The sequence below is a fragment of the Doryrhamphus excisus genome, chromosome 6, assembly GCF_030265055.1.
Source record: "Doryrhamphus excisus isolate RoL2022-K1 chromosome 6, RoL_Dexc_1.0, whole genome shotgun sequence".
In the NCBI taxonomy this organism is placed as follows: Eukaryota; Metazoa; Chordata; class Actinopteri; order Syngnathiformes; family Syngnathidae; genus Doryrhamphus; species Doryrhamphus excisus.
The window spans coordinates 15164739-15178786 of record NC_080471.1 but is presented as its reverse complement, the minus strand read 5'-3'; the positions used below and the strand labels follow the sequence as shown (position 1 = coordinate 15178786).

At 42.2% G+C, this 14048-nt stretch overlaps 1 protein-coding gene across 2 annotated transcripts in view; it reads left to right on the top strand.

Moving 5' to 3' along the window:
- The first annotated feature begins 337 nt into the window (after positions 1-337).
- iqsec3b (IQ motif and Sec7 domain ArfGEF 3b) overlaps positions 338-14048 on the top strand; it is a 37047-nt gene continuing 23336 nt past the window's right edge. The window contains exons 1-4 of one of the 2 annotated variants that reach the window (XM_058075530.1): positions 338-1036; positions 5183-5257; positions 12337-12451; positions 12995-13405. In XM_058075530.1, coding sequence (XP_057931513.1) covers positions 504-1036; positions 5183-5257; positions 12337-12451; positions 12995-13405 — 1134 coding nt within the window. In that variant the 5' untranslated portion in view covers positions 338-503. The remainder of the gene's footprint in view (positions 1037-5182; positions 5258-12336; positions 12452-12994; positions 13406-14048) is intronic. The other variant, XM_058075528.1, reaches the window with a different exon arrangement.

Here is a 14048-nt window from a genome sequence, read left to right as displayed (position 1 = left end):
ACGTCACACTGAGAGGTGTTTCTTACATTCCGGTTACCTTATTTAGCCCCAATAATGTGATGTCCGATTGCTGCAGTGCAAACAATAGTTTTGTTCAAATATTACCTCTTTACTGACCAAATGGCCAGTGTTGATGTGGATGTATGTGCAAAAAAACTGCCCTTCATCCGGAAAGGCTGCTCTGATGTTGAACAGCCTATAGGGTGCGTGTTTGCCCCGGAGTTTGATGGTTACTGTGCGTAATGACGCATGCCTCCTCCGCCTGCTCCTCCCCCTCCCTCCTGTCACCGCTGGATCTAGTTTCTCTCATCAGGACCTCTCATCGCAGTGAGAGAGGGAGACCGGAGGGAGGGAACATAAGTGGAGGCGAGTACGGTCGCTGCATCCTTCATTTACAAGCCAAGCCAAGCAAAATCAAAGAAGGAAATCCTCCATCCTTTTTTTTTTTTTTGCTCCAGCCTCTTTTCCTCTTTTTTGTTCTTCATTGCCCTCTTCTTGTGTATATGATGAGCTCCAGCTTGCTGGAAAATCCTGTGCAGGCGATTTTGTACCTGCGGGAGCTCACCACCATCGTCCAGAACCAGCAGAGCCTCATCCAGACACAGCGCTCCCGTATTGAGGAGCTGGACCGGCGGGTGGATGAGCTCATTGGCGAGAACAGGCACCTGCGAGATGTCCGGGTGCAACAGCAGCATCCGTACCCTTCCTTCCCGCATCTCCTTCATCATCACCATCACCCCGACCCGGGTTGCCTCCATCATTTCCACCTCGTTCAGGACCTCCAGACCAAGACCGGTGCGGGCTCTCTGCCGGAGCAAGAGCCAGCTCCAACGGTACAACAAGTCGAGAGTGCTGCGGTGGGCCAACCCCCAGTTCTGGACCCAGGGGACATGCAGCTGGTTCCGGCAGACCCTACTACGGTTTCGCCGGTGGAAAGTGACCCGGAAAACGGCGGAAGTTGCACGAGCTGCCGTTCTTTGGTTCCGATGACCCCGACTACTCTTTGCAGATCCTTGGCCCTCGCTAAGACATCTGAGTGAGTAGGCTACGTTTGCTTGTTGTTTGAATTTTGTATCTTTCTTCATTTTTTTTTCCTACACCATCATGACCAAAACGTTGCCCTCTTTGACATGCGCGCGCATATGCGTTCAATTAAAGAAGATGGTTTTAACATTAACATTTATGAGAGCGTGACAGTGGTGGATTATTTAAATGAGAAACTGGATCACCATCACTGGATCATTACATAACAAACAGCTGCACAAGCGTGTATGTACTACGTATGTACTGTTCGTGTGTGCGTGTGTGTGTGCGTGTGTGTGTGTAAGACAGGGCATCCTCGCGTGTGATGAGATACATGAGTCCATGGTACTGCTACATGCTGGTTTCCCTGTTAATTACCATGCAGGTTGTGCAGGTCTCATGGGAGATTGGATGGGCCTCTGATGTTGCTGTGTTATAGATGAGCCCCCCCACCCCCCCATACACTCTTGCCTCATAGTACCCCACTACATCATCTAATGAGAGAAAGACCATCTTTCTTTATCTCACTGTGTATGTGTAAGGTGTGTTGCCTAGCTGCAGTCCTGATTGGTCGCTCTGGGAAACCACCCCAAATGAAGGTGAGGTGGGTGTTGGAGTGCAGGAACGGTTACATAGTTGTTGATATACATGTACCTGTAGTCATGGTGACAGAGCAGTCCTTAAATGCGGCTTCACGTTGTAGTTTTTGCACATCAGGTCAATGGCTTTAATGTGTGTTTAAGAGTTCACCTTCCTGTCATCGCCTGCTGGCTCCTCCGAGTGCAACCCGAGCAGAGTTCAGATGTTCCCTGTGGTGCAGCCACACATAGCAGTTTTTTGTGTCTGTGTTTTACTAATGATGATGATGTGTGCACTTGCTGGACAATTCATTAGGCACACCTACACAAAGGTAATCATGGGTTATGATGCAAATAATATTTTCTTGCAAAGTTAATAACTTGGTTATAGGCTAAAGTAGTGAGTGTATAACTTGTTTAGTAGTGTATAGATTTATAATTATTATTATTGCCGAAATAGCTTGCAATACAAGGGGGTGCACCCCACAGTCAACATGTCCAAATACTCATTCATTCATTTTCTACCACTTTTTCCTCACAAGGGTCACGGGGGGTGCTGGAGCCTATCCCAGCTGTCTTGGGGCAAGAGGCGGGGTACACCCTGGACTGGTCGCCAGCCAATCACAGGGCACAGACAAACAACCATTCACACTCACATTCATACCTATGGACAATTTGGAGTCGCCAATTAACCTAGCATGTTTTTGGAATGTGGGAGGAAACCGGAGTACCCGGAGAAAACCCACGCATGCACGGGGAGAACATGCAAACTCCACACAGAGATGGCCGAGGGTGGAATTGAACCCTGGTCTCCTAGTTGTGAGGTCTGCGTGCTAACCACTCGACCGCCGTGCCATGTCCAAATACTGTCCTATTTGAATTGTCAGTATTTAATATTAGCCCCATTGTTATCCAGCAATCCCTTAATGTTCTTGGGCATGAAATTACCAGAGGTGCACAGGTTGTTCCTGGAATCTTGCATTCTTCCATGACATCATCACTGGTAGATGGTGGACACCTTCTCCACTTCCTTTCTGCTTGACAATGCCCCACAGGTTCTCTATTTGGGTTTATTACCATGTTAGACAACTGCCATATATCCCAAAGGAGGGGATCATGTTCTGCTTGTTGAAAGTACATATTGAAATTAACGTTTCCCTCAATGAAGCGCAGCTAACCAATGCTGGCAGCATTCATGCACCAACAGACCATGATGAAACCACCATCTTGCTTGACTGTAGTCAGGACAGGATGTCCTATCTTGATGCTCACTTGGTTTGCCAGGTATTTCGGCAATTCCGGCTGTGTGGTGAGTCATTTTTGGTGGATATTAAAGCTATATACTGCACAAGCCATACACTGACTGCTCTAGAGGAAATACAACTTTGAGTTCTGTACTGTTGTCTTTTAATATGACATCCTGTAATTAAATGGCTGCTGAAATGTGAGAGGTGTGCTCACTTATACTGACCATATAGTATATATATATAAACAGTATATATACATATGTATATAGACTACTATATACTGTGATTTGGTGTCATTAGGTTGTACTGAATAAAGGTGTATTGAATAAAATGGCTGCTGCCTTGACTGCGTACATGTTTTTATTGTCATTTGGAGTCTTCATCCAAATGCCACATGGGCTTGTGTGTAATGCTACTTTTTGGTTGTCTGGCTGCGTGTTTGTGTAGTTTGCATTGTTGCCAATGCTGCCGGTGCACGTGTATGCGCCTCTGGGGTATGTGTGTGTGTGTTTGGGGGGGCGAGGGGGGGTCAGAGATTCTCTCCTCCATGCATTCTCTCGCTCTCTCTTTCCAGCTGAGCCTCCTATCTGGCCCACTTAGCCTGTGGAGCGAACGGTAATCAGCCATTCTCAGGAGGGGAGAGAGGCGGCGAGAAATAGAAAGATGCACGCTCAGTAACGCTCTTTGATGGAGGCCCTCGGAGGAGTTTTGTGGAAGGAGCTTGAGGCTGACATTGGAATGGACCAGCTCAGAGAGGCTGAGGCAGGTGCAGAGAGAGGACCAGGAAACAAAACTAAACAAAAACGAAAAGAAAGGCTACATTTTGGATAGCTGTCTACTCGCTTTATTTATCCTGCTGGCAGAACAATACATAGAAAGGCATCGAGGGAGTATCCTGTGGTGTCTGGGAAGGTGCACAAAATGTATTGGCATCATCCCAAGCCCATGTTGTTGCATGTGTGGCCTTCTTAGTTGTGCTGACTGACGACTGAACATATTGTGCTATAAGTCGTCTTACAAAAGAGTGGAGAGGTGAGCCATGGTGTGAGAGAGGGAAGGAAACACGGGCCAACAGCAGAAAGCGTGTACTCTTAAAATATTCACTTTGCTCTCTTTGTACGCCACCTTGAATGTGGATGGACATTATGTGTAGGCCTTGTTCCTGAGAGGGAGAGAGCAGTGTGTGTCTTGTGACATGATCACACAAAAAAATAAAATGAGTAGATACAGTGGTATGAAAAAGTTTGGCCACCCCTGGTAATTTTCAAGATTTCCCTTATTTGTTTAGATCAGCAATTTCAGTTAAGTACATCATATCGCGGATGTACACAGTTTATCCTATTTACAGAAAGTGTGCAATAATTATATAAACAAAAGAAGACAAGTGCCTAAATTTGGGTATACCAACAAAAAAAATGACATCACTATTTACTAGATCCTCCTTTTGCAGAAATAAAATATATAACTGAAAAATATTAATGTAATCATGCCGGCATCATCTTATACTGCCACTACTCTTAGTATCGATAATGTAAATATTTGGATTGGTCCACCTCTACCATCCAGGCAATAGCAGGATTTATCACTGATGCGACCTTCCTATTTATCTCCAAAGGTTGTGTTTTGAGACACTGGCTAGAATCGAGCCTGCACCATCTTCACAAAAGGCAGTGGCATGTACCATTACAGCACACGGGCAACCATTACTAATACATTCTGTTATAATGATACAAGCTTGAGCGGTTGAGCAACTTGTTGTCCGGCACAGCTCTTGAACGCATCAGGTAGTGATGTTTACCAACGTTGAACACAAAAAGCTCCTCCCCCAAAAAGTAAAAAAGTTATTTTGTAGTCTTACGGGGTATGTTGAGATTTCATGTGGCTCATTTTCTTCCAGTCCTTTTCCTCTTTCCTGCGTCAAATGTTTGCACTTAACAGTGCGAGGACCCAAAAGGTGAGCGTTAATAGCACGTATTTTGATCGTCCTTTTTGATCAGTTGGATCGCTTCACTCAACATTAAAATATGAATGAAAGTGTAAGTTATACAAGGAGGGAAATGGTTGTGCGCGACCATCTGTCACACTCATTTAGAATGATGGCTAAATCACCACCAGCAGTGTGATGCATGGTGGCGATAAACAAGCACATCTGGACACTGCTATCAACACACTCTAAGTGTTCTCAGCCCCAGATTTGACCTACATAGGGGTATTTACCAAGGGATCAGTGCCAAATAATCACCAGGAGTTTAATGGTTGGTTCTCTGAGCAAATGTCGGACAAAGTGTTGGCAAGGTGCTGGACAAACGTGGTGTTGTTTTTCCTCTCTTACAGAAGTGAGACGGTGCTGCATCAGTTCTGTTGCCCTGCCCCCGAGCATCCTGAAGTCGATGCAAGTAGCTCTTCCGGGTAAGACTGACACTGATTGACTCATCATTTAAAAACTTTAGTATGTTTGTCAGACCACTAAAGTAAGGGTGTCTTAACTTTTTCCACATAGGGCCAAAGAAGCATAGAAAAAGTTGTAGGAAAAAGTAAAAATTCATTAATTTTCTACTGCTTATCCTCACAAGGTTTGCAGGCGTGCTGGAGCCTATCCCAGCTGTCTTCGGACGAGAGGCGGGGTACACCCTGGACTGGTCGCCAGCCAATCACAGGGCACATATAGACAAACAACTATTCACACTCACATTCATACCTATGGACAATTTGGAGTCACCAATTAACCTAGCATGTTTTTGGAATGTGGGAGGAAACCGGAGTACCCGGAGAAAAAGCCACACATGCATGGGGAGAACATGCAAACTCCACACAGAGATACCTGAGGGTGGAATCGAACTCAGGTCTCCTAGCTGTGTGGCCTGCGTGCTAACCACTCGCCCTAAAAATAAAAAATGAAACATATACACATATATTTAAACAAAATAGGTGTTATTATTAAAGTAATTAACATTTTTTCTTTTTATATATTGACTTTTTTGCTCTATTTTTCGCCAATAAAAAATGAATCAAAGGCCTCCGGGCCACACTGTGGGCACTAAACACAAAGCAACACTAAACATATGCGCAATATCCTGTTGTAGTTTTGGTTTCAACCTCCAAAATACCAATTTTATAACTCCAAAATTCACTTTCCATTAGCCATGATTACAATTTTTTTCCACCTTAATGTGCAATGTGATGTGTAAAGGGAACCAGAATAGCTGATCTGTACCCAGAGGTGTAGTGGAGGCGTTGGAGGGTGAATATCTTTTAATGTAAATGGACAATAGTACCACAAATAAATGTAATGGGGCTTGTTATGATTCTCTTTAGTATTCCCAAGATGTACTTCAACTATGGAGACCCTTGAGGTAAAAAAAAGAAAACAGTCAGTAACCAATCAGTATTTCAGGGAGTGCAATAGGTCCACAAAGTACCTAAAGGGTGGAACTAGACAACTTTCAGGCAGCTGATTGGTCGATAATCTTGTCTTCTCCCTGGCAGATAATAAACAGCCACATTCCAAACAGGCTGAACATTAATATGGCAAATCGCACCCATGACAAATCATTTATATCCAATTTTCCGGTCATCAGTTTCAGAATATGCAAAAAAAGAAATTTCATAGATAATAATCATATAATTTTACATGGAGATAATAATATGACATAATTATGAATGATGAATTAAATGGTCAAATTAAATGACACAGTACAGGGCAAAAGGACTAGTTTGTTATGGGCAATATAATGCAAAAACCCAGACAGTGTAAGAAGAATTTTGGCTACATATTTCATCAAAAATTGAATCATACAAAAACTGTGAGGTTTGAAAACTGAGATTTGACTATTGTGTTATTACATATTGCACACATTTGCTTTGTCGCCTATTACACAAAGCTAAGATGTGGATGCTTTCTTGACCTATAGCTTAGCATATTATCACCTACACTGCGTTGGTTCTAGCATTTTCCATACACAAAGTGTATAGAAGTGGCCCTTGCTAGAAAAAAATGTGGAACTCCCTGATTTCTATCAACGATGCAGCATCCTACCATCCTCTGGAAATAGCTTAGTGGAATTAATCAATCAATTGCTAATCAATGTGTTGTTTTCATCTCTTATTGACTCCTTTGTTGTATAGTATTAACAACAAAGCAGACTAGTTTTAATACTGTATGATACATTCGGTGTGTGACATTCCTCTGACCACACACATTATGCTGTGTGTGTGTGTGTGTGCGGTGTGTATAAGTATACTCGTGTGGTCGCTGCTGTTAAAAGAGCCACATTAATCGCTGTGTAACAAATAGCTCTTCGGGCCTCAAGGGTATTGAACACAGGCCTGAGTCAGAGCAATGAGCTGAAGGGTACCTCAGTACTGATATCATCAATACACAAACGCCCATAGAAACCCTGTGATGACGCAATGGCCATCAGTACCATAGTAACAAGGGAACAAGAAAATTCCACGGAGCCACATTGCCTTCTGTTTTCTCCACGTGGGCAGGTTGTGTGCTTGTTGTACAGTACAACTTTGTGTGTGTGAATGATGTTTCATTGTAGGAGGTATGAATGGACAGAATCTTCTGTGTAATTTCTTTGAGCATGCCACTCCTGTATTCATCATTACCTAACATTCGCACAATGTCACCTTCCTGTATCTTTGTTTCCCCCCCCCATAAGGAGGTTTTAGATATTTTCATTATGCCTAGAAGGAAACTTGATTTACTGCCAGCAGTAAACACAAAACAACATGCATTATTTTTCATTGGTTTGTCTGTTGTTTATCTGTTTATGTGCCCAATTCATTTTTCTTTACTGCCATAAACATTTTCTGTGCAAAAGGTTGTTTGTTATATCAAATGAATATAGCACAGTGAATTGGCAAGTGTTGGCCCCACTTCCTGATTTCTCACACTTAAAGGGGATTTTTTGGGGGAATTTTGCCATTCACAATCGTTATGTGAAACATGAATACATATTTCTTTCCCTTTTCTGTGCATTCTAACATGGGAAAGCAAGTTAATATGAGCTAGACGTCATGAGAAAATACTCAAAAATAGGTTTCAGTATTTTCTTACATCATTAAAATACAGCAATATACTGCAACTATTACATGTTATCATCACTGTATGTGTTAATGCATGATCACAACATGTATATCAAATGATGCAATGTTGTTAGAGGTTTTTTTTTAGAGCCCTTCGTAGTCGAAATAGGTGTATCCCAATGACGTGCGTTGTTTGCTAGCTCATATTAACTTATTGTCTTGTGTTATAAAGCACAGAAGACCCCACAACAATATTCAAAGAACTGCAGGCCTCACTTGCCTTTGTGTTCATAACTCCATCATAAGAAAGACACTTCCGATCCAGATGGCATATTTGGCATCAATTTAATTTTTTTGTTTTTTTACACACGACAGTGCATTGAACATGTTGTGAGGCTTATAATGTATCTTTGTCAAATCTCATCAGATCAACTAATTTGTTGAATTTATGTAAGCTCCTACCACATTCCATCCTTCATTGGATTGAGTGGAAATTCTACATTAAGATGTCGCCTTTTAAAAACCTGATTTAGTATCTGTTCACTTCATGCCTGTGTGGGGCTGTTTTCTTACTGTTAATGCTATGATGAAAAGCAGTGAGTGTCTCTTTAAATTCCATCACGTGACATTGCATCGCATGGCGGCTGCGACCTGTGCCGCCTCCATGTTTAACAGTCATATGACGAGCCCACTAGAGCGCAGCTAATCGCTCTCGCTTTCTCATGAGGTCATGAGCAGAAAAACCCTGCCTTGGTTGCATAGACCCCAACCTGTGTGTGTGTGTGTGTGTGTGTGTGCATGTGAAGCAATGTATATGTCTCGATGGGATTGAGTGATGCAATCTGACAGATGTACATTTATGCATCATGTCCATGTGCACACTGTGAGCAGGAGAAGGGGGGGGGGTGTATGGCTCACATGTTACAGATGTTTGTTGCTCTACAGATGCATATATAGCCCAGTTCTTGGGTTAAATCCTCTAATGTATTCTCATGTACTCTAATGTATTCTGATGCAGTGCTGGTGCTCATTTTTCCTCATGTTTCTATCTCAGTTTTTTTTTTCCATGATCCTAATTCATTTATAAGACACGATGAATCACCGCGGCCTTGTTCCTGAGTGTAAAATTGGATATTTTTACAATAATGAGAGGGAACTTCACTCTTAAACAGGATGTTTAACCTTCCTAAGCGCTGGCCTTCTGTGTGTAGTCATATTCAAGTACGCACTATTGAGTGGAAAGACGCAAAGAACAACCTATTTATGTTGCACATACTCTATCAGCTGAAAAATTGTTCATGTCATCACAATTATGGCAAAATCTATACAGATGAGCAAGTTTAAAGATCTCTTATTCTGCGAAATTGACTATTTTTTATATGATGTGTCTCTTGAGAGCGTTTACGACCACCAGACATTATCTCCTTCACCTGTTTGTGCTACTTTTACGAGAAGTGAAACGCTCGCTTTTGAGGTTCTTGTTTTAGTTTTAATGTTGTATGAAGGAAAAACCTTCACATGCACAGCTTGTATACTGTATGCCCAAAACTAAGGACAGCAATGTACAAAACAAAAGCAGGCTTTGCTACACATCTTAAAAGGAATTGTGCTGTGTCATGCAGCCGTCAGTCAGCTATAGATGTGGGAGCTGTATGCTTGATTATTATTTTTTTTGAATAGGCTATCCCAGCATTGTGCTAAAATGTGATTTCAACACAATGTAATGTTAGCACTGTAGCTCACATAGCTATGCTAATCTTTGTGTCCTTAATGTTGAGTTGATATTAGAGGTGCTCCGATATCAATGAAAAAAGATGGTATCGACATCTTGCTTTTTCACACTTTCTGTAAAATGCAGATACTATCGGCCGATCATCTCCGCCCCCACTGCAGCATTCAAAACAATATGTAACATTAGATTTAATCATTTACACTGCATGTATGCAATCGGTATTGGTATCGGTATCTGCCGATTTGACTCATAGATTATCGACATCGGTATCGGCAGCATAAAATCCTGATCGGAACATCTCGAATTGATGTATGTCCGGGGTGTCCAAACTCCACCCAGAGCCGCACACTGAAAAATCAAAAAATGGCAGGGAGCCACTTTGGTACTTTTAAAAAATGTTAAATTTTGTGAAAATGCTAAGTTTGTCACAGTTAATTGTTTCAAAACTTGAATATGATCAGTGAATTTCTGCATAGTAGGATACCTTATTTATGAAAGGAATATCTTTGTAGTTAGAGTATAGGAAACGTGTGTTGCTATAAACATGCTTCCTAGGGGAGCTGAATGACAGGCGGACAGGAAGTGTCGAAGGTTCAGAGTTGAATTCTAGCTTCCTAGATTTGTTCTGGTGTTCAGGTTTGCCGTTGTATGTCTCACCAAACATTACAGGAACATCACTGAGCTTTGTGTTGTTATATTAGTTATGAGTATTAACATTTCATTTTTTTGTCTGCATATTCTGCCTTTATGCTCAAATTTTCCCATGTTTTTTAAATGTTATTTCTACATTATACCACGGTTCAATAAAAAAACAGAGGCAACACTGCTACAGTGTTACAGTGTACATATATGTCAAAAGTGGATAACATGCACAATAGTGCTTATTGGAGACACACATACTGATGGAAACACAGCTCATTAGTGTTAAAGCTACAGCCACACTGTTCCCAGTAGGGCACTGTCTAAATTCCAGCTTTAAGGGTATGGTTTTAGGCAACACACTTCCATTAAACTGTTGTAGGACCTCTAAGACTTATTTAAAATTGGTGAAATATACTATAATTGCACCTTTTGCATGCCAGTCAGGCATTTCTGCTTGGTAACCTCATTTGCCTTTGGCAGATTGTCAATACTGCTTTCATGTAAAAGAACGATGGACATGAGCTGGGATTAAAAAAGTGGAGGATGGGACACTTTATTAGAGCCTGTGCGCCTCCAATCATAAACTATGTTGTAGCTGGAATATTGGAATATATACCGTATATATTTTTTTATTTCCTAATGGCTTCTAGCCTGTGCTGATTTCTTGTGAAATCTCTGCACAGGCTGATTGAGTTATCCCTCTATTTTTCATGCAAGTCGTGTTTGACTTTGAGGATATTGTCTCTCTGTATCGTGCAGCGCTTACAGCCATTTTCCATCCTCGTGCTATAATCCGTACCACGGAGAGATTGTGAAAAAATACACTTTTATTTCTACACAGAAGACACCATTATTAATAAAGCATATTTGTGAATTAAAAATGTATGTATTTCATGTTACTGAATATCATGAAGTTTGTTTTTTGTTTTTTAATTTACATCAAGCCATGTTTTTATTTAAAAAAATTCTTGTTTAACCACATTCAACTCCTACGTGATAACTTCCTCACAATAAAATAAAGTAGTATCAATACATTTGAGCAATTTGGATACACAAACAAAATCATTAATATACAAAACAAAAAAATGGCCCAAGGACTGACCCCAGAGGTACTCCACACTGAATTTAATGCAATTCCGATTTTCGGTATTGGCACATATAGCTAGGTGTGGGTCAGACGCGGCATCATATTTGTGATGTCATGAAAACCCAGAGCTTGAAAAGTGACCATTTGAGCACCCCTTCCCTCGAAAGTGGAGCAAGCAAATGAGAGAAAAGATAGATTTTTCTCATATGTTTGCTGCTCCTAAAGAGCTCCTAAAACACATATTTGTCACGTTCGCGCTTGCGGACTATGCAACGCGATCCCAGGATGCAGAGAGCAGGACCAAAAGTGCAGATAAAGGGTTGAGTTGAATGCAAATACGGCAGCAGCAGGATAACACAACAGCCACGACAAACCAAAGACAATTCACAATGAAGCCACAACAGAAAGAGCACGCACCTGAACTAAATAGGGATAATGAAATTAGAAGCAGGTGCGTGAAAAGAGCAGGAGCAAGGAAAACGGAATGGCACGACAAAGGAAGTGGTTACCAAAATAAGGGCATGGAAACCGGAACAGAAGCAAAGAAGGAAACTAAGAGAGCTGACAATATTACTGTTAAAGCATCATTAAAAACTCCATTGTACACAGGGAAGCATGAATCTAATATAAATCTGACTGGAAAACAACAAAAATACTCCAGTCTTTATCCTTTTGCTTATCTTGCAGGGGAGCTGGAGCCTATCCCAGCTGACTTAAATATATATAGCAAAAGGCAATGGTACCCTCGAGATAGACTACAGTTAAGTGTTATGAATATGAATATAATCAAATGTGTTTCTCATTAAAGTTGGAGAATGGATGCAAGTCCTTGTTTACGGCAGATACTGTAGAGGCTAGAATAATCCTTCGTCCTCTTAGCCTCAAGCATCCACAATCATTTTCCACCTGCTGCCCTCCACAGGCATGATGACCTGAGCTTTTGGAGGTCATGATACAGCGAATGATCGCTATCTGCTCTTATTCCCATGACAGCGGCCAGTTGCTGAGCCTGGAGGATGGAACGTCCTCTGGAGGACAGGAAGTGGAGGGCACCAAGCGGGAGGGGCCCAGCGAGTATGAAATCTCCCTGGAGAATAAAAACAAACAGGTACGTTCTCCAGTTAGGGTGACACAGCCTGTCCGTGTGTTTGTGGCTGTGTTTTTTTTTCGCCCTTGGTAGCGGCGGGACAGACGGAAACGATTGCTGCTTATCTTTTTAGCGTGAGAAGGTGCCAGGGTGACATTGCGTTCTTCATGATACAAAGCAAGCTCCACTAAAAACATTGAGATCTATTTCTGTCTCTGTTGACATGAAAAAAATAACACTAGCATTTTCTACATCCATAGCGACAGGAGCATGGAAGATGCTAGGTTGCCATGGTAACAGCTAATAACGGCTTCTGGCGGTTGGAGATGTCTTTTAGTACAGAGTTTATTTAACTGTGTGTGTATGTTCTTGCATGAGCAGGCACACAAATGTGCATGTGATTTTGGCCACTTCATTAGGTACACCTGCATAGTCTCATAGGGTTAAAGTCTTACTTTAAAACACAATGATGCTCAATACTGCATCATACTGAGAGCTTCTAATATTTTGGGTATATTGAGGCACAATATTAGGAACTGCATGATCACTCTCTCCTCATTCCAGATAGAAGAGCTGGAACAGAAGTATGGAGGTCATCTCATTGCCAGACGAGCCGCCCGTCGCATCCAGACAGCTTTTCGTCAGTACCAGCTCAGCAAAAACTTTCAAAAGATCCGCAACTCCCTCTCGGAGAGCAAGTTGCCCCGCCGGATCTCCCTGCGGCACCCGAGCCCCTCAGGCCGAAACCGGAATAGCGCTCAAAGACATAGTTACTCCCTTCATCCGGGTGGAGGACAGATACCGCTACGTTCTAAAACACCACCGCCGCCACCGTGCCGCTCGACATCTCTGCCACCTTCACCGGCATCCGCCCCGACAGCAGCTGCAGCAACTACCCCCCCGATGTCAGGATCAGCTCCCACTCAAAGTCCTGGACCCTCACTTTCACAGCTGGAGGACTGCTTCTCTGAACAAGTGAGCAGGATTTCCAATGTATATATGTTTATTACCCACCCTCGGCCATCTCTGTGTGGAGTTTGCAAACCCGTGCACGCATGGGTTTTCTCCGGGTACTCCGGTTTCCTCCCACATTCCAAAAACATGCTAGGTTAATTGGCGACTCCAAATTGTCCATAGGTATGAATGTGAGTGTGAATGGTTGTTTGTCTATATGTGCCCTGTGATTGGCTGGCGACTAGTCCAGGGTGTACCCCGCCTCTCACTCGAAGACAGCTGGGATAGGATCCAACACCCCCGCGACCCTCATGAGGATAAGCGGTAGAAAATGAATGAATGAATGTAACAATGACGTGTTAACATACATAATGCACCCCTGTCATAATGTCAAAATGTGCATGACATCTGATGAATGTGTCTTTATTTGTGCTTTTTGAAAACTTCACTTATGTAGATAGACTATTTTTTTATTTTTTTAAACATTGGAGTCAAAAGTTTATTTTTGTGTCCATTCATTCGTTCTTGAAATTTCTACTTTCTAAGAAATTAAAGTGATGGAGCACCTCCTCGTCATTCTCTCAATGTCCGGGCAAAACATCATAAAAGCATCTCAGTCCATGAGATGTGTAACCCGGGCGTGTTTGCAGCTGTGGAATGGGCG